At 49.9% G+C, this 20,111-nt stretch overlaps 1 protein-coding gene across 1 annotated transcript; it reads left to right on the top strand.

Annotated features, from left to right (window-relative positions):
• The first annotated feature begins 9,861 nt into the window (after positions 1 to 9,861).
• Positions 9,862 to 15,824, top strand: CCDC42 (coiled-coil domain containing 42). Its single transcript, XM_034790030.1, has 7 exons — positions 9,862 to 10,015; positions 10,451 to 10,556; positions 10,840 to 10,944; positions 12,050 to 12,247; positions 12,806 to 13,027; positions 14,670 to 14,828; positions 15,413 to 15,824. Exons 1-7 carry the CDS (start codon positions 9,939 to 9,941, stop codon positions 15,509 to 15,511), a joined length of 966 nt encoding a protein of 321 aa, XP_034645921.1. The 5' UTR covers positions 9,862 to 9,938; the 3' UTR covers positions 15,512 to 15,824.
• The last annotated feature ends 4,287 nt before the right edge of the window (positions 15,825 to 20,111 follow it).

Genomic DNA, 20,111 nt, shown 5'->3' with positions numbered 1-20,111 from the left:
AGGAGCCCAGCATGGAGAAGCGGAGACAGATTAAGCCTTGATAGGAAGTGACACGCTGGCAGCTGCAGGACTCGGGCTGTGATTAGCTGGAAGTAGGGGATCCTGTCTCAACGGGATCCATAAAACCTGCTGGCTCAGTAATGAATTGGAGTCTGGCCAGGTGGCCTGAGAGAGACGTGCACACTCATTTACATGGGGATGCTTCCCCCCTCTCCCTTAAGGGGGAGGCAGCCGGGCTGGGGGCTTTCTTGTCAGATGTGCTCCAGGAGCCTTCCCTTGCTTCCTCCGCAGAGGCCTGGCTCTCTGTGCTACTCTTTCACCTGTTGTTCTGGGAAACGGGGAAAGGGTGTATCTCTAGGACACCGGTATCCGTACCCAGCGCTCTGGGCAGAGACGCTCGCCTGGGGAAGGGGCCAAGGATGCATCAGGTGAGGAGTGATTGCAGTACCTTCCCCTGGGTGTGTATGAGTGTGAGGCAGTGTGTCTACCATGCACAGGCCCTGACCCAAAGCCCACTGAGAACAACGGGAGTCTTTGCATTGGCTGCAGTGGGTTTGGATCAGGCTCACAGAGAGTAAAACACTTGTCCAGTCTGGGGAAATAAAGGAAAACAACCAAGTAAGAACAAATGTAAAGTCTCAATGAAAAAGAGCATAGACTGTGACACTCATCTTGGGCTGACTCAGACAGCCCTTCTCCCCCTGGGCTCCCCAGGAGGGGCAGGGAGATTCTTTGTGCCTGATTCACGAAAGCCCTGCACCTTGTGCAGCCATTTACCCCAGTGCACACTGCGGGGAAAGCAGCACTTCCACTTCAGTCTGGCTACGCTGGACACGCTTACGGCACATTGTTCTAACTGATGGCACAAGGCGCAGGGCAGCGGAGCATCCATCCCTCCATAGTTACAGGTGCTGGATGGACACAGAGAGCAGAATGGGAACATCTCCCCATGTTTACATAGCTACAAACACCACCACCGACCTATGGGAGCTTCCTTGCTGTTTCCTCCAGTCTTGTTCCTGGGATGAATCTCTGTGCTCTTCCAGGTGGGCGTGAGGGTCCCATGCTGCTGAACATGCCCCTCCACACACACTGCTCCCTCAGGGACCTAACCCCTAGCTGCCATTCTTGGAGAGCGATTATTTTTGCACCCTGAGCACTACCTCCCAGTGGGGCAGGACGCTTTGCAGGGCATTTCTAAAGGGGACCTGGACCCCTGAGGCGACCAAACCCACATCAGGTGGGTTATAAAGACAGACATGAGTCCAGGCCCCTGTGCTAAAAGAAACCCTGTCGCTGCCAAACATCCCCCTAGGAATCTCTCTTCTGCTTGAACCCCTTGAGCCTGCAGGGATTAGACAGCAGTTTCTGTGGCCCCTGAAGCAAATGGCTGTTCGCTGACATGACTAGTCTGAATGCCAGTGCTAAAAGCCAGGCATTTCTCCCGCTTTGCTTGGGTCGCTTGTCTCTAAACGAGCCATCTCACAATAACAAACGAGCCGGTCCAAAGCCATCAGTCTGCTCTTGGTTTGGAATGCCAGACTGCTCTGGCCGGCTCTCCCATCTCACTCCCATTTACAGTTAGAGAGATTCCCTAGGATTTGACCATAAAGATTTCTTAAAAGAAAGCTTAAAAGAAAGCTGGACTTATGTCGAAAATGAAATTTTCCAAGAACGGCGCACATTCGCCCTCCCCCCCAGCCAGCTTTTGTTACTCCTGGACAGGACTTTGCAAATGAGGAACCATCTCAGAGTTTGAAGCACCCCTGTATTTTCAAAACAGACTTAGTCATTGGAAAGGAGCTATAAATCTCCAACCTCCAGATGCTCCAGAAGCACCTATGCCAACCCAGGAAACGTGGGCATTGGCCAACTTGTTCAGTTGTTCTGATGGTATGTTTCTGACAAAATTAAAAGTCCACTAACTTTCACCTCCACCACCAGCGCTTCCAACCCGAAGGACTTCACAAATCGAGCATGAGAAACTTCCACATCAGTGCCTTCACTACAAGGCCACCTTCCCTTCAGGCCAGGGACTGACTTTGTTTTTACACCTCTTCTAGCACCAGGCACACAGTCAGTGCTTAATTAGTCCAGCTAAGGCTTCCAGTGTGCTGTTGCACAGTATATTGTTTTTGGTAACGCCCCTTTTCCCCCACGTTAGCTGTCATCTCAGACAGCTGGCAGCAGGGAACAGGGCAGAATTAGGACAGGAAAGCAGACATGTTCTGCTTAAGCTTGAATGATTTTCATTAATAGCTTGTTGCTTTTGGAACCCTCGTTAGACATAAATGATGCATCAAAGTTTAGAAATGTGTCAATTTTCCAGCAACTGTGCATTGCACTTCTAGGCAGAGCTTACGTGCTAGTGTAGGTGCAAACACCCCTAGTTGGATCATCTGTAAGGACTAGCCGGGCTGTCCTTAGGCGTATGCAGCATATGCGGCTGCGTAGGGCACCTGAAAATTTGGGGCACCCCTGGGTCTTAGTGTCCACCCGCCCACCTCTTCCTATCCCTGTTCTGACCCTTCCTGCAGACTCCCACAGCTGGCTGCTGCAGCCTGGTGAGTCTTTCTCTGGAGGGGAGCTAATAACTTAAAAGTGAAAAAGCCTCCAGCCTGCCAGCCCTATTAGCACAACCCTAAAACTGTTAAAGAACCATTCAAGTGGTAATGAAACCATTTAACAGGCATTTGCCAACCCCCAGGTATATACTGTCAGTTTCTGAATTTACTGACAAAAAACAGCTGTGCATTATTGTAATATTTACCCAGAACATGTTAGTCTAGAGGACCTTAGTTTAAAATTTGCTTTAAAATAGTTCATTAGTGTGTTGCTGAAGATTATAAAATCACATCTCTAAAAAAATCTTTGCATATTTTAGATGCACAATCTGAGTATTCATCTTTAGCCTTAAATGCTTGGATCTTCAGACATAGTTTTTCAAATAAATCCTTCAAATGGCCACCCTTATCTAAAATACACATTTTAATTACTATAGTACAAAAAACTTGCTTCCAAAGTTTTCCTGTCCTTTCTGTCCATTCCTTTCTCCCTTCACCCCCCACATCTTGAAGAGAGCCCTTAAAGGGACAACACCCCTTTCCTTCCAGATAGCCGGACAAACGAGTTTCCCTTTCTTTATTTCTGACTATTTGATGAACTAGGTTTAAGAGAACCCTCTAGCAAAATCAGTACCTTAGTAAGATATGAAATCCTTTGTTATGCCTAAAATCTTTGGAAACATATTTTTTTAAAGTTTGTGAAATTTCATAAACATGTCTATTGTTATGGAGATCACACAAAGTAAATTAATGTTCCCTTTTCCTAAAAGCAATGAATATTGTTATGAACTCACTAAAACTCTGTGACTGATTAATTTTAAATAGTGTCTCTGTTTCAGTGAGTTAAATATATAGTAATCTGGAATGATTACTTTATGAAGGCTTAAGAGTATATTTAAAATATAAAACCATCTTAGAAATACTGATTAAGAAAATGTAAAACAAAGAAGAGCTGCATCATGTATTCCATAATATTTAATGTTGTATTCAGCAGGACAGCTGATTTACCCTTACTACAAAGTTTTTGCAAATAAATTTCTGACAAAATTCAGGGTATAACAAAATACCTGTGACTGATATTTTTTATTCCCAAGTTTAGTGCTTTTAATTAGGTACCTTCTGCAAGTCCAGTCTTCACCATCTGGCATGTAGTGGAAAAAATGCTCCATTTATTTATTTATTTAAAAAACACTCTTCTGCAATTTCTTTCTAATGTCATTTGCTTCATTTGGGTTCAGGGATTTGGCTGGAAGGGGATGAGCAGGGAGGGGAGAGGAGGGAGACTGTGGGGAGAGGGCGGGGCCTGGGTGGAGTGGGGGCAGGGCCTGGAGTGGAGCAGGGGTGGAGTCCGGGTGGGGCCACAGGCAGAAGAGGTGGGATGGGGAGCTAGCCTCCCCAAGCAGGAGCTTCACCCACTGCCCATGACAGCAGGTAAGAGCAGGTCGGTTCCCGCACACCCAGCATGCGCTGCAGTGTCCCTAGGTAGGGGCCATATGGATTCACAGAGCCAAATACGCCGGCACTGCGCATTCTGTGTAAGGGAGAGGGTACGGGGGCCTCTGCGGGGAACTGTGACTCTCCACCACCATGAGGCGGGCGGGGCGACTTGGTATCCTTGCTGCTTCGTCCCTCCCCCACCCCCAGGCTGCAAGCCCAGGCTGCCGTCGGGCATAGGGGAACCCGTTTAATAATACTGCGTAGGGCCCCATGAATCCTAAGGATGGCCCTGAGGATTGGCCTCAGTTCCTCTGGCTGTACAAGCAGAGATCTCTACTGTTTGAGCTGAATGGCCTGGCCTGTTAGATGAGTGGAAATAGCAGGTTCATAACTTGCTACCTGAACTCTAGCCACTAGAGGGGGACAAAGAGCTCTCAGGTGGCAAAGACTAGAGCTGGGCAAAGCACGGATTTTTTTAGTTCACAGACAATTCTGAACAATTGAAAGAAATCATTTTGCGTCAAACCATAATTGAAATTTTTCAACATTTTTGGCAAATTGAAAAGTAAAAAAACAACATTTTGGGTCAAATGAAGTGTTTAGTTCAACCCAAAATTAATCATTTTGTTTTGACTTTGAACATTTTTTAATGTTTAACAGAATGTAAATAAAATTAAAGGACATTTTGAAACAAAAAGTCATTTTGAAAATGTCAAAATGAAATGTTTCTTTTTTTCAGAATTTTAGTTGGGGGATTTTTTTTTTAGTCGAAAGAATTTGGCAAAACGGACACAAATTTGCAAGAGATGTCAGGATCACTGAATCTGCATTTTTTGCTGAACAAATGTTTTGGTCAAAACTTTTTGCCGAGCTCTAGTAAAGATGCCTGAGCCATGTGAACACTGGCACTTACACTGCGCCGCTGCACCATTGGCTGGGGAGGGGGTATAATAGATTCCAGTGTAGACAAGGCCAAAGTGGAACAGACTGTCAGGGAGAGATGCCCATTTCCAGCCTGTATCAGAGAGAACCAAACCTTGGAGAGCCTGAAGCCTGAAATCCAGCCCTAAGGACTGTTTATCCAAGCCCGTTCTCTGTTCATTCACTAGGAATAAGCCCGAGCTTGCCTCTTTCCTTTGGGCAGCATGTGAAGGGCAGGAAACCTCCCTAGTTGATATAAAGGATCAGGTCACTCAAGTTGCACTGAGACTGGCACAAACGTAACTAACTGCAGTTTAGTTGCTGTAAATACATCTTGCAAGAAGGCAGCCTCAGTGTATACCCTCCCTGGTCTCGGCTGACAGCATGAACTCTGAGCAGCAAATCTCATACACCCACTGGGAGGAAAATTGCACAGACGTGCTTTGTCTTTCAGAGGAGAGACCGGGGTCGGCCCAGCCCCAAATTCAATGGGAAGGGAAGGGAATTCAGCAAAAGTGAGAAACCAAACTCTCATTACAGCACCTGCTGCTCTTCAGAAATCTTTTGCTAGAAGGCACATGCAAGAGAAGTTCTCCTCTGAGCAGTGCCAGCCCAATGCCACAGCTACATGGGTCAGCTTACCTTACCATCGCCTACAGGGGGAAAAGCCACTTGGTCAACAAGGCCTTTGGTGTGGCAACAGCTGGGGGAGCAGTTCGCAGCCAACAGCTGATTTAACCCAGTTAGCCTTTTTCCCCACTGTGTCCCGAGCCCACTCGTCCGAATCCATAACTCCAGCATCACTCTGGCCACAAAACCAAGCGGCCCCCACCCCAACCCTGACTGCATCCTCCCTGATAGATCAGATGCCTCCTGCCAGTTAGAATCCCAGTCCCACCCATTGACAACACAACTGAGGGGTGACACTGTGAGGACATCCCTTGTGAGGACTCTCCCTGCTCCCTCCACATCCCTGTGAGAGGGGCTGGCTCCTGCTCTGTCTATAGCTGGTGGGTCTGCTTTCCTGCCTCAGTAACTCACATGGAGTGAGGGAGCTGCTCCACCCAGCTCCTGCATCTGGTGCCTGCCTCTGTGTGGCCCCCCACCTCCGTCCATGCTATTAGCTGCTCACCACCCCCACCCCTGTATCCATGCCCTACAAACTACTGCAGTAATACTTGTACAAGCCATGCCTTGTGAGGTATCGCATGCAAGCTAAGAACATGCTGGCTGTGAATATCACTGCAAAGTGCACAGGTTAGCGGTATGTGTGACGTTATGAATTCTCTCTGTGTGATGTTATTAGAACGGGTTTAAGACCAGACAGCCTAGGCTAGGCAAAGGTGATAAACAGGTGTGTCTGAGAGGAAGGAATGGGGATTTACCTTAGCTTACATATCGGCCATATACAAAGCCATCAAGCTAACCCAGCGGGGTTATCCTGGGCCTGAACTAGAGAGACAGAGAATTAACCTGGCTCCTGCACCCCAGAGAGATACAAGAGGCTGGATCCCCAGGAGGTCTGCCTGACTTGTAAGACAAAGACACTCCTAGAGCAGCCAGCATTCACGCAGCCAGGGCATGTCAAGGTAAGCCTTGTAGAAGTTAATGGCCAAAGGCAAAGCTTGAGGTTATTTAACAGCCAATCAGAAACTGTTGCTGGAGGGGAAGGGGTTCCCCATGGAAAAAATTGAGTTTTTGTTGAAAGAACAAAACCCTGACAGTCGAAAACTGACATATTCCCACTAAAAGCTGCCCAAAAGTTGCTTGTAAGCTTTCTGACTATAACAGTCCCTCTGTACCGGTGTGTCTGCAGCACCAGATGTCCCACCACTCGCCACTTGAGCAGTTGTTTCAACTCAAGTACTACCCTCCCTGGTGATCTTTTAGTGGGATGCAGGGTTATCTCCTCACACAGCACATGGTTTCACAGAAAGCCCAAGGAATAACATGAAACAGCCTCCTGTGAGTCTTTTCCGCCAGTCATTCGTCCTGGCCTTTCCTCAGACTTATACTTTTCTAATCCCCAAAGAGAGGGAGTCTCCGCGCCCTTTGCTTCCTGGTGTCTTCTTATCAAAATAAATCTTTAAACAGTTCTGGCCATCAGAGGCTTAACTCCTAAAGCACAACTGTGCCTGAGCCCTTAGTCTAGGCAGTATCCCGCTGACAACCTTCTGCGGCAGTCCCTGCCTCAGCGCCTTGCTGCCCTCGCCCAGCTGAGACAGATAGGTCATTAATCAGCCACTGGTGCTTCCCCCTTTGGACTAAACTTGGCTCCCAGAGGAGCTGGTCACAGGGGCTGTCAAGCCTGAATCCCCACTCTGTCACTTTGAGTACAGAAGTGGGGGCCCGCAAGGACTTAATAAATTAATACTGGCCACTCCAGGCTTGTATTAAACTCCCAAGGTCACAGCTTTTCTCTGACCTTGGCTTGGTAAATGCTGCCACCACCCAAATGCCAAAAAACACCTTGGACCCAGGAAGGTGCACTTGGGAATTCCTCCCTGTGGGGTACCCTCAAGCCCTTTCACCCCCCCCCCCCTCCGGGGAAGAGCTGAGAAAGAAAACAAAGGAAATCAGCTGTTGCAACCAGCTAATCAAACAACATGTACAAATCTCTTAGGACACCAAAAATCCAATCCTGTTCTTTAAAAAGGTAAATTTTATTAAAAACAAAAAGGAAGAAAATACATCTGGAACTTAGGCTTTTGTTAGATTTTAAAAGAGCAATTCCAAAAATTAAGCACCCAAAATAGCTTTCTTGGGGGTTCAGTTTAAAGGTTATAGGTAAACAAAAGCATCTGGGGCTAGCACAGAGGAGAATAATAAGCCAAAATAAAGAAATAAACCTGATCACGTCTATTTAAACATTCCTAATTTACTTACATATTTTGGGGGTTTCAAATAAGTAATTCTAGGTATGATCTGATGATTTTTCATACCTGGCTTAAAGCTTTACACACCATTTCTGCTGCCCTCTTTCCCGGAAAGACACAACAGACACAAAGGGAAAGCTTCTTTTCCAATTTTAAAAAGTTCTAGCCTTCCCATTGGCTCTTTTGGTCAGGTGCCCACTCCTTTTTTACCTGTGGGCTTGTTAACCCTTTACAGGTAAAGCAAGCAGAGAACAGACACCAAGAGGGATTTTACAGCTAACTTCTGGCTGGGTGTTCATAAAATGGAGCTATCCCCACTTCATTTATCACAGGGGCTGATCCCACTTGCCTTCTGACAGGGACCAGGCCCCCTATATGACACTGACAAACAATCACAAATGTTGAAGGAAAGCAGCCACTTACCACGAAAAAATTATTTTCCTTGAAAACCCAACTTCACATTGAAAAAAGGGTTTCAACAGAATTTTTTTTATCAGCCTTGTTTGTTAATCACTCATTGTTAATCAGCACAGAGCCGTAGCACTTTGCTGCTGAGCACCTACCTGTTTGAAAGGATCCACTGGAAAATAACTTCATAGGTTAGAGACAATACCTTCAACTGCAGCCACACCCAGCCAGGCAGCTATGCAGATCCAAGGGCACTAGGGTCATATGCTTCCTGTGAGGTTCTCCGAGCAGCTGGTTGCCATGTTCCGTGCCCACTGCTATCTCTGAGCGGCCTTGAGACATAACTCCGTGTAGAGCACATTGCAGTAATTCAGTCTGGAGGTGACAGAGGTTTGATCACTAGGGCAAGGTTCCTGAATCAGTCAGAAAAAGGGCATAACCTCTTGGCCTAGCATAAATTATAAGCAGCAGCTTCGGACAGCGCCACTCTCAGAGCATCCTGAAGCAGCTGTGGCTTCAGCAGGCCCCTCAGGTTGTGAATCTGGGTAGTAAAGTGGGAAGAAATTTTCCTAAGCGAGGGATCCGATCTGTACTTTGCCGGGCACGTCTCCAGTCTGGCAGGGTAAAGTTCAGCCAGTCAGGAAACAAAAGGGTCTGTCTCAGAAGGTACAAAACTGAGGATGAAAGCCAGCCAGTTCTCTGGTCAGGGAGTGGAATGCTCCATTTGCATTGCTCGGATGTCATTGGGATATTATTATTTATCACAGCATGAGTCTTCACAAAGCTTCTCTGTGTTTTGTTCTGAGTAAATATCTTAGATCTACTGTGTGTGTGTGTGATTGCCCCCATGTTGGCCAACACAGATTGAACTGGGAACCTCCAGAGCTAAAAGACAGGTGCTACGGCTTGTAACTGTGACTAACATACACATACCCACATTTAATTTTACAACGATCTGATGCTCACCTCCCCCTGGACACATCTGCTTACACGCAGGAGCTGCCTTTCCTGCTGGGAATACTGCAATGGTTGCAAAGGACACGGAGAGTGGTGACTCTGGAGAAATGTCACCTGTGCAGGGTGAGGGAACCCTCTGCCGTCCCATGAACTCTGGCAGCAATAATGCTCCGTCCTTACAAAGCCACCATATATGTTATGGCTAAACCCTTGACAGCTTTCCCTCTTCCTCCCCTTTCTCATGTGATGGCCACTGCCAGCTCAACAGGCTTAGCGACACGATGCATGGGGGCCAGCAGGAGGAGCACAGGCTAAGCACCGGGCTTTCAGCCCTGCTGACATGGGCCTCCTGTGAGGCTCATCCGATTCCTCCCTTCCCCAAGGGGACATGGAAGAGAAGGGGAGGATGCAGCAGTGGAGCTGGGGACTGGGGTGGTGGCTCCCTGCAGCCCAGCCAGATGAGAACAAATTTCTCCTTAAGGGACAGGAGCATTAAGGTTGCTAAGTAACCACTTGGCATTGTCCAACCCTGGCTGCTGGGGTTCCATGGATTCCAACGGTACGTGGAGCCAGCCACCAAGCCTCTGTCTGCTGGGGGTTCCGACAAGGAGGGAGGGGAAGAGAGGGCCTTGGGAAGAGCAGGAGGGAGGCGCTCAGGGACTGTGGGTGCATCCCACTCCAGCCCGCTGACTCCCACATACGGCAGCTGAGCTGGGCCCCAGGGAGAGGCTGCATAGGTTGGGCCAGAGCAGGGCTCGCCGGGGGAGCAGACACTATGACCACCATGGAGGAAGAGGACCTGTCGGAGTATTTCCGCATGCAGTATGGGCAGAAGCTCCTGAAGCTGCTGATGTGAGTAAAACGCTCCCCTCCCCATCCCATCCTCTTGCTCTCCCTCCCCCCACTTCTATGGCCTTCCACAATTCCACCTTCCTCTGCCTCGTACACCCACCTCCTTCTCTTCTTCCTCCCCACCTCCAGTCCTTCCACAATATCCCTCCTGCTTTATTGTCTCTCCACCATCTCTCCCTCTCCCACCTTCCCTTGCCCTCCCTCCACCTTTCCCCTCCCCTCCTGGCACGAGTAGAATTCAGTCTCCATGCTCATGGGGCCCTGGGCTTCATCCACACGTGGTGCTGCCTGAGCCCTCCCGAGTAGCTCAGAGCCTCCAGGGCACAGGCCGAGCGAACAGCAAGGCCATCTCCCTTGCGATGGGCAGGCAGCACTGAGCTCACGGGCTCGGCCACAGACAGCCCCACGGGGAACACTTTTGTATCTTTACGGCAGGAAATTCCCAGCGCCGGAGGAGCAATCCCCATCGCCATCCATTCGGCTGCTGGAGAAGAAGAAAGAGGCCACACTGGTGCACAGGGCTATGGAGGCTCAGAAGGAGGTGAGAGGCGTTCGTGAGGGACCCTTGCCATGATTGTTATGACCCACAGCACCAGCTACCAGCTGGGCTTCTTCAGAGCCATGCACACCCTGCTCTGTGCCCTCCACCTCCTGCTGGGTCCAGTCTCCTCAGGCACCCCCTGAGAGGTACAGCACAAAATCTCTCCCTCTGGCCCTGCTTTGGAGGGTCAGGGTGGGGGACCACTGACTATTGGCACTGGAAGGGGAGCTCACTGGATCAGAGTAGCTGGCTCACCTTTGGCCTTTCTCCATGATCCCTGTAGGCTTTCCGGACAAGGATGGAAGCCCTGAATAACCGATGGGAGGAGCTCAGGGCCAAGGAGATTCAGCTGAAGGCTTATATAAAGAAATTTGAGCAGTTCATACAGGTACAACCGGTCCTGCAGCACTCACATAACATGCCCCTGAGCTGTAACACAGCCACCTGTTTCCATTACATGTGAACATCTCCTCTGTGGTACACCCACACACACCCCTGAGCTGTAACCAGGGGCAGCTCCAGGCACCAGCGCACCAAGTGTGTGCCTGGGATGGCAAGCTGCGGGGGGCGGCCTGCTGGTCGCCGTGAGGGCGGCAGTCAGGCTGCCTTCAGCAGCATGCCTGAGGGAAGTCCGCCGGTCCCGCGGTTTCGGCGGCAATTCGGCGGCGCGTACACCGAAGGCGCGGGTCCAGCGGAACTCCCACATGCATGTCGCCGAATCCACGTTACCAGTGGACCACCCGCAAGCCTGCCGCAGAAGCCTGCCTCACTGCCGTGCTTGGGGTGGCAAAATACATAGAGCCATCCCTGGCTGTAACACAGCCGCCTGTTCCCATTATGTGTAGAGGGCTCCTCCGTGATACACCCGCACATACCCCTAAGCTGTAATGAAGCCACCTTTTCCCATTATGTGTAGAGGGCTCCTCCGTGATACACCTCACACACCCATGACTTCTTGAATCTCTTCTCAGCATAGAACAGGAATTGATGTTTCAAGGCAGTAGCCACGACTTTATCCACCAGGGCCCCTCCACTCTGTATCACAGCCAGAGATGGTCTCGGGAGGGGCTGGGTAGGGGTGGGTTGCTCTATGTTGCCATGAGCCTTCAACACCAGCTTTGTCATGTCCAGCTTAAGTGGCATCCATCCCAAAGTCTCAGCCAACATCTTCCCTCAGTGCTGGTAGCAGGGTGTTCTCTGCAGCCCTCCTTAGGACCAGGTGCCAATGGCTGTGGAAGCTATGGGACCCCATCCCAGCTGCTGGTGACTGTCTAGTTCCATTGCTGTCCATTGGCGTGATCATGGCTCATCCAGGCTTCATCTCCCCCCCCCTTCCACCCCTCCATAGTCTCTCTCCTCTTCCAAGTACTGCTGATGTTGGAGGGGCGTGGGTCTGGATAGGAGGCATCTCCTTATGATGCAGTCACATTGCTAACCTCCCACATCTCTTGTCTGGGGTTTCCTTTCTGGGGTGGTGGCGGGGGGATTGCTAGGAAAATGATCAAAAGCGAATTCGAGCCCTGAAGAAAGCCAACAAAGAGAAAGAGCTGAAGAAACAGAGGGTGAAGGAGCTGGCCAAGGCCAAGCTGGACATGGCAGTCCTAAAACAGGAGCACCAGCGGCTCTCCAACAAGCTGCAGCAGTACTCCATCTTCAACAAGTACCTGGAGAAAGTGGTCGAGGTGTCGGAGGTGAGCCTGGATGCTAGGGGCTCCCACGTGCTGAGATGGGGAGCTGAGATGGGACCATAGGCAGGGGCAAAAGTCTCAGGAGAAGATGAGGCAGGGCCCAGGGTTCCCTGCAGCTGGGTTAGTGCAGAGAGCATAGAGGAGCTGAGATGGGTTTCCCTCGTGCTAGCAAGGACCCAGAGAGGGGAGCAGGGCCATGTGGGAGGGACCTAGGGAAGGGGCTGAAGGTTTTAGCAAAGTGGAGGTGGGACCCCAGGGGCCTGGCCAAGGGAACAGAGGGTAAGGCTGGGATGAGTAGGGCCCTCCCATGTATGCGTGGGATACTCAGGCTGGGGGAGGTGTGATATTTTCCTGGGATGGGGTGATAATGAAGCTAGGGCACAGGAGATGCGCTGGTGTGATAAGGATACTCTGGGGCAGATGTGCTATTCTCCCATTAGAGGGGACGGGATGTCCTTCCCTGCCTGGGCTGGGTATCAGGGCCACCAAGTGGCAGTGTGATAGGCTCCCGTGCGCCGTGCTGGGCTATGGGGCAGTAATGCCCAGGGTGCTGTGCTGCAGTTTGAGGAGATACGGGAAGTCATTGGCCGGTACAAGACGCTGGTGGGCATGCACCAGGATCTCATGCAGTCGGCGCAGGAGGGGCTGGAGATGATCGAGCAGGCGAAGGTGCGCCTGTCGCACTACACGGAGGAGAAGGACGACGAGATCCTGCAGCACAACAACAAGCTGGCGCGCCTGCAGATGCGCTTCGACCGTGCCCGCAGCGATGTCATCGTCTGGGTAAGGGGAGTTCCCATACATGCGCCCCGAGGCAGCCCTCTTCCTCCCCCCAGACGCAGGCAGGTGAACTCCCCCAGCTTGCTGGGCAGTGGTGGGACAGAAGGCTGGCAAGGCAGCAGGATACTGCAACCCTATTTGCTGGGTGAGTGCCTCGCCCCTGACCCAATGGATCACCCCAGGGTTCAATCTGTGACTGCACTGGGCCAGGAGAACAGACCCTGGGTTTCAGGGTGCTGGTGGGTCACAGAATCATACACGTTAACCCTTGTGCATAGCAGGAAAGTTTCACTAGGTCGATTTCAAATCAGTCCATCTACATCAGGGCAAACCCTTGCCACGATTTAAGTCTTGCCTGCGTTGGTTCTGCCTGGCGACCTAAGCTAGACTGATTTAAGAGAGGCGTAACCCAACGTAAGGCCCTGATTCATCGGAGTACTGAACCGTGGGCCAGTGGGACTCCGCCCACACGTCATGTTAGGCTGTTGTTGCTGAGTCAGGGTCACTGTGCATCTACACTAGGGGGTGCCTGAGGGTGACAATAAAGCAATGGCATGACCTGGGGGCATTTTTTCTAATTTAGACCAGACTGCTGGGATATGAGAGACCTATTTGGTCATATCCAATCTATCCCCCCAGCGCCAGGGCTGGATTGTTCCCCACAGGAAGGCCTCCATGGCTTTGTCTAATGTAGCTGTAAAGGCGTCAAGGCTTGGGGCTTTCACCAGGCCCTTGGATGACGATCCCAGGGCTCAGAAACCTCAGCATGGATATGGTTTTGCATATGTTCAGTCTTTTCTTTGACCAGTTGTAATCCATGACTCCAAATTATACCCCTTGATTCATCCCTTTCTGCTCCCTATTTTCTATTTATACCCTTTAGATACTTGCAGCTAGTTGTCATGGTCCTCCCAGTTCATGGTTGGTAGCCAGGGCCCTGTGAGTGATGGGATGACGTGCCTGAGTAAATAGCTGCATAATTCCCCCTGTTTTAGAAGTGGCCGCAGAATTGTGCTCTGCAGTCCAAGCTTTCGTTTAAAATCACAACAAAAGTGAAGAAAACCTTCCAAATGCAACTCATCCTGTCTCATTGTTTGGTTCTGGTTCCTTCCCTATTTCTAGTACTGTTAGATTTGTACCATTACCTCTTTGAACAGTCCCTGATGAAGGCACACTGGCTGCTGCTGCTGGTGTGGATTGTTTTTCTTTCCCAGTGGCATTACAATCTGCATATGCTGCCCCTTTAGCAGGGTATTTTTTAGATTTCCCCAGCCCTTTCCAGTGCTCCCGGACTGTCCATACATCTCCCCTCTGCACCATGCTCACTAGACTTAGCTCCCCAAACCAGCTCTTGTGAACTCTGACCTGCTTGTGCAGGTGCATTCTGGGAACTTGCCACTACGCTGCTGAATTCCCTTAATGATGTTCACCAGCTAGGGCTCATGATCCCGAGCCGAGCCGAGACTTTTCCAGATGTGAATGGAAGTGAAAGGACAGATTGATGCTGTGTAGTGTCCAGGGCAAGGGTGGGTACTGCCCAGGTAGCAGATGGGCCGCTATCATATTGGCATCTCCAGTGCTTCGCCAGCCTCTCTGCTGAGCAGCGTATTTCCATGATTTCTGCTGTCCTCTCCTCTCTCTGCAGGAGTCTCGCTGGGCCCACATCCAGAACACAGCTGCCAAGAAAACCCTCATGCTGGGCACCATCAAGATGGCCACCCTGAACCTCTTCCAGAGCGTGAGCAAGCAACTGAAGGAGACCTTGAGTGTGCCCGTGGAGGACACCCACAAGCAGCTGGATATGGTACAGCCAGGCTGATGCCCACCCCTCACCCCGGGCTCAGGGAAGGAGAGCAGCACCTGCCCCGGCTGCAGGCTCTGCAGAAGAGAGGGCCAGGAGAAAACAGAGTGTCTCAGGCACCTCACCCCATCCTGGAGGGGACTCTCTAGGACATAGCTGGGGTGCCGTTGGCAGAGCAGAGGGGGGTGAACACCAGCAATAAATGAGCATGGAGTCTGAATTGACCCTGGTCCCCTCTTGCCCCAGAGAGGGGCCAGTGCAGGGGAAGGAGGGTCTATGTGTGGAGGCACAAGGCTGGATGAATTGGACGGCGGGTGACTGAACTGGCTACAAATCCCTTGTGTATCTGGGCCATTGCTCCATGCTTTCATTAGCTGGCTCCCTGCCCTCAAAGACTGGCCCCCAGAGAGCCATCCCACTTGCTCTGAGCTGGGGATGCAAATGTCCAGTCCTCCTCCTCTGCAGCCCAATTTAAAGCCATGGGAAATGTGCCTTTCAGAGCAGCCAAACACTTGCCATTCATGCTGAAAAAGCCATTCCAAGCAGTCCTAAACCTCCAGCCCTGCCATCTCTCTTCTCCACCCCAGATCCAGCAGTTCATCCAGGACCTCTCCGACATCTGGGCAGAGGTGAAAAAGAAAGACACCCAAAGCCGATCAATGATAGTTGTGGTCAAGGACGTGTAAGGGAAACACCAACTGCCCCTGTTCTGCCAAGGGAAGGCTTGGCCAGCTGAGACAGGAAAGGAAAGGATCTCCCACGGATGCTGCAGACTGCACTTCAATGCTCTCCATCCTCCTGGCTCTGAGCTCCTATGCAAACAGAGACCAGCCGTGTTATAAAGACAATGTATTCTAAGAACCATGTCGTTTTCATGGGGTTTGTTCCTCGCATTACATTAAAAACCACCCCATAGTGCCCTGACATAGAGCTGGGGGAATTTCTCCACTTACACTTTGTTGTTGAAAAATATAACATAAGAACGGCCATACTGGGTCAGACCAAAGGTCCATCAAGCCCAGTATCCTGTCCTCTGACAGTGGCCAATCGCAGGTGCCCCAAAGGGAACGAACAGACAAGTTATCATCAAGTGATCCATGCCCTATCACCCAATCCCAGCTTCTGGCAAACAGAGGCTAGGGACACCATTCCTGCCGATCCTGGCTAATAGCCATTGATGGACCTATCTTCCATGAATCTATCTAGCTCTCCTTTGAACCCCGTTATAGTATTGGCCTTCACAACACCCTCTGGCAAGGAGTTCCAGAGGTTGACAGTGCATTGTGTGAAAAAAATACTTTCTTGTGTTTGTTTTAAACCTGCTACCCATTAATTTCATTTGGTGGCCCCTTGTTCTTGTATTATGAGAAGGAGTAAATAACACTTCCTTATTTACTTTCTCTATACCACTCATGATTTTATAGACCTGTATCATATCCCCCCTTAGTCGTCTCTTTTCCAAGCTGAAAAGTCCCAGTCTTCTTATTCTCTCCTCATATGGAAGCCATTCTATACCCCTAATCATTCTTGTTGCCCTTTTCTGAACCTTTTCCAATTCCAATATATCTTTTTTGAGATGGGGTGACCACATCTGCTCGCAGTATTCAAGGTGTGTGGGTGTACCATGGATTTATATAGAGACAATATGATATTTTCTGTCTTATTATTTATCCCTTTCTTAATGATTCCCAACATTCTGTTTGCTTTTTTGACTACCGCTGCACATTAAGTGGATGATTTCAGAGCACTATCCACAATGACTCCAAGATCTCTTTGAGTGGTAACAGCTAATTTAGACCCCGTCATTGTATATGTATAGTTAGGATTATGTTTTCCAATGTGCATTACTTTGTGTTTATCAACATTGAATTTCATCTGCCATTTTTTTGCCCACTCACCCAGTTTTGTTAGATCCTTTTGTAGCTCTTCACAGTTTGCCTGGGACTTAACTATCTTGAGTAGTTTTGTATCATCTGCAAATTGACACCTCACTGTTTACCCCTTTTTCCAGATCATTTATGAATATGTTAAATAGGACTGAGCCCAGTACAGATCCCTGGGGGACACCACTATTTACCTCTCTCCATTCTGAAAACTGACCATTTATTCCTATCCTTTGTTTCCTATCTTTTAACCAGTTCTCAATCCACAAAAAGACCTTCCCTCTTATCCCATGACTGCTTATTTTGCTTAAGAGTCTTTGGTGAGGGACCTTGTCAAAGGCTTTCTGAAAATCTAAATACACTATATCCACTGGATCCCCCTTGTCCAAATGCTTGTTGACCCCCTGAAAGAATTTTAGTAGATTTGGCTTGACCAAGATATTTCACAAACTTTTCTTGAATTCCCCGAAAATCCCCCAAAACTCCAAACGTTTCAACATTTTCTGACCAAAGCATTTCTTTAAAAAAAAAAAAAAAAGCCCAAACCAAAGTTAAATGTTTCATTTTGGGTCAGACAAAATGCTTAGTTCAACACCAACTGAATTTTTTTTTCAACTTTTTGATTTGCGGAAAATTTTGGAAATTGATTTTTTGGAATTGGTAGATGACTAAAGAAACCAGTTATTTGCCCAGCTCTCCCAGGGCGGGGGGGAGGGGGGAAAATGATCGCTCCCCCAGTGTATCGGCTATGAATCCTCTTTAATACTGAGAGAGTGGGGTGTTCTGCATGGGGAAAGAACATCCCGGCGAACCCAGCCCCAGAAAGGCACTAATAAGCAGGCTGGGCAGAAACTGGTCTGACTTTATGTATCCCCCTCTATCTGATTCCCTGAACCTCCCCCTGTGCCCAGGGACTGGCTCCAGTGTTTTCACATGAGCTCCCAAGGAATATTCCACTTCTCTCATGGACAGGTCATTTTCCCTAGGTAAAAATTCCCCCAGGCTGATATGGAGGGAATGGAGCGGCTCTCCCAGTCTGGCACGAGGCCTGGGAAGGACAGTGAGTGCCCTGGGTTGGTGTGAGAGATTGAGGGTAGGGGTAGGCATGTGCCTGGGCTGGTTTGAGGGGCTAGGGGAGGGGAGCAGGTCCCCCAGGCTGGGGTGAGGGATTGAGGGAGGGAGTGGGTGCAGGGGTAGGTTTGAGGGGCTGGAGGAGGAGAGGGTCTCCCAGGTTGGGGGGATGTTTGGGGGAGTTAGTGTCCCATCTTGGTGTGAGGGGTTAGGGGGAACAGAGAGAGTCTCCTGGGACAGTGGGAGGAGCAGGTCTCTGTGACACTTCCCAGGGGTACCCATGTTTGTGAGGCACCTCGCTACCACCTGCCCTTAGCATGAGGGAGCCTTGTCTGTACCTGTCTGGGCTCAGTTCCATGACACCACCAGTTACTGGCAACACAAACATTCCCCCTTGGCCGCTGTGGGCCCCACTTTCTCTGTACAGGTTAGCGATGGGCACACATTAGTCCCTGTGTCCTCCATGTGTCCTCTGTAGTATCGCAGCCCTCTATCCACAGAATTACCCAGCCCACTGTTCCCGAAGGAACAGTGCACCACAGCTTACTAGTTATACCTTACCACAGATCCGTTCAGCACACAGCACGTAGCCATATTTCTAGTGAAAGCAAGAGTAAGTTTGTTATCACAGGCCAGAAATTCAAATGATAGCAAGTAAGAATATTGGAAACAAATGGTTACATAGAAAATAAAATCATCACGTGCTTACTAGACCTAAACTTACCTCACAAGTTATCCTCGTGTCAGAGAAGTTTCCCCCCCCAACTTTCTTCCCAGCATGTTCAGCCAAGCTTGGCTAAGATCCCTCTGTCCTGAAGCAAAACCCACTGTCAGTTCACTTCCTCAGGGAAGGATCCTTAGGGATTGATCTGTTCTCCAGATATAATTTCAAATGCTCATTGTGTTAACTCCTAAACAGGCTACCCTCTGCTGGTTTAATATTTTCCTGCAGCTCCAGCAATTGACTGATTCGCCTTTGGCGCCGACTGTAGATGGGCATCCGTTGAGAACTATACAATACTCAGTTTGCACATGGCCAGCCAAAGAGAGAAGTGTCTCTGCCCCCTGCCAGGGAGAAGCATGTGCGTCACCCTTTGGTGACCTGCCTTAACTCACAGTCCTAGTGAGCACCATTTTTAGACTATACACATAACTCCTCACATAGTTTTCCTGTGTACATCTTGCATTGATGATGATGATCAGTGTGACACAAGCTTTCAGTAGAGACCTGACATGACATTCATGAGTGAACTAGTATGCGGATCCCAGACCCAGGGGATCCCTCTAACCCTTAGGCACTCTGTGCCCTCTGCCAGGTGGCACCAAGAGATCGCTGGGTCACAGACTCCCAGGCTGGTGTGGAGGTTTGGGGGGAGCGGGGCTGCTGGGCTGGTGTGGGGTCACTCTTGACAAATACCCACTGAGGTACCGGATCATTCCCCTTTGAGCCCCATGGCGCCACAATAGAGGTAGGAGACCTTTTGAAATCTCTATTGGGGTGTCGGAGGAGGACTGTCCGTGGGGTCATCTGTCCCTGTTGGGCTCATGCCATCCGAACTTATTGACTGTGCAGCAAGATCAGATGCAGAGCGGTTCTGGGGAATTGTTTTGCCGCCCCCAATAAGGTAGCTGTATGCGGTTCTGGGGACCTGTTAGTTTGGCCGCCCCCATATGTATATGAGAGATGCATAGGTATGCACCGATGCTGAGGGGTTTTTACCGCCCCAAGAGGGGTTGTTACCGCCTCATAGTGTAGATGCATCGTGGTACTTGGGAATAGTACCTGGAAATAGAGGCCTTGGGGTGGGGGTACACCAGTGTGAATTAAGAGTTACCGGAAGATGCCCAGAGTACTCTGCGAAGTCTTTTGGCTCGTGACCAGAATTACTCTAACGCAAGCCCGGTAACTACAGGATCTTTTAGGAGATCCGACCCACAGTGGGCTAACTTGGCCTGGCATCGTCCGGCGAGGAGGCTATCTGGGTCTAGGAGTGTGTGAACCCATCTTCCCGCCCCTTTTCCTCTCTGTGTGAGCCACTGACAGTCTGATCATCTCACTGGATGCAACGAGAGTAAGCGGTGCCGTCTCTCTGAGACTAGCCGATGCTCTTTGCTGAAGGGAGGTGTAGGAGGGTCGTAGCCATCCTCGTTAGCCTCTCCTGTGTGAGTACCCTGTAGGGAGAGATCCTTAGTTTATGTGCCGCTAGAGCGGACAAGGCATCCTCCCTGTGTGTGTGATTGGAAAATGGGTGGGGAATAGTTTAAGCATTCCCTCTCACCCCCTAAGGGTACCCCAGCTTATTTCATGTACGTACATTATGGTCCTAAAGCC

The sequence above is a fragment of the Trachemys scripta genome, chromosome 14 (genome assembly GCF_013100865.1).
Source record: "Trachemys scripta elegans isolate TJP31775 chromosome 14, CAS_Tse_1.0, whole genome shotgun sequence".
Lineage (NCBI taxonomy): Eukaryota > Metazoa > Chordata > Testudines > Emydidae > Trachemys > Trachemys scripta.
The sequence above is the reverse complement of the archived record's forward strand: the minus strand, read 5'-3'. Positions and strand labels throughout refer to the sequence as shown.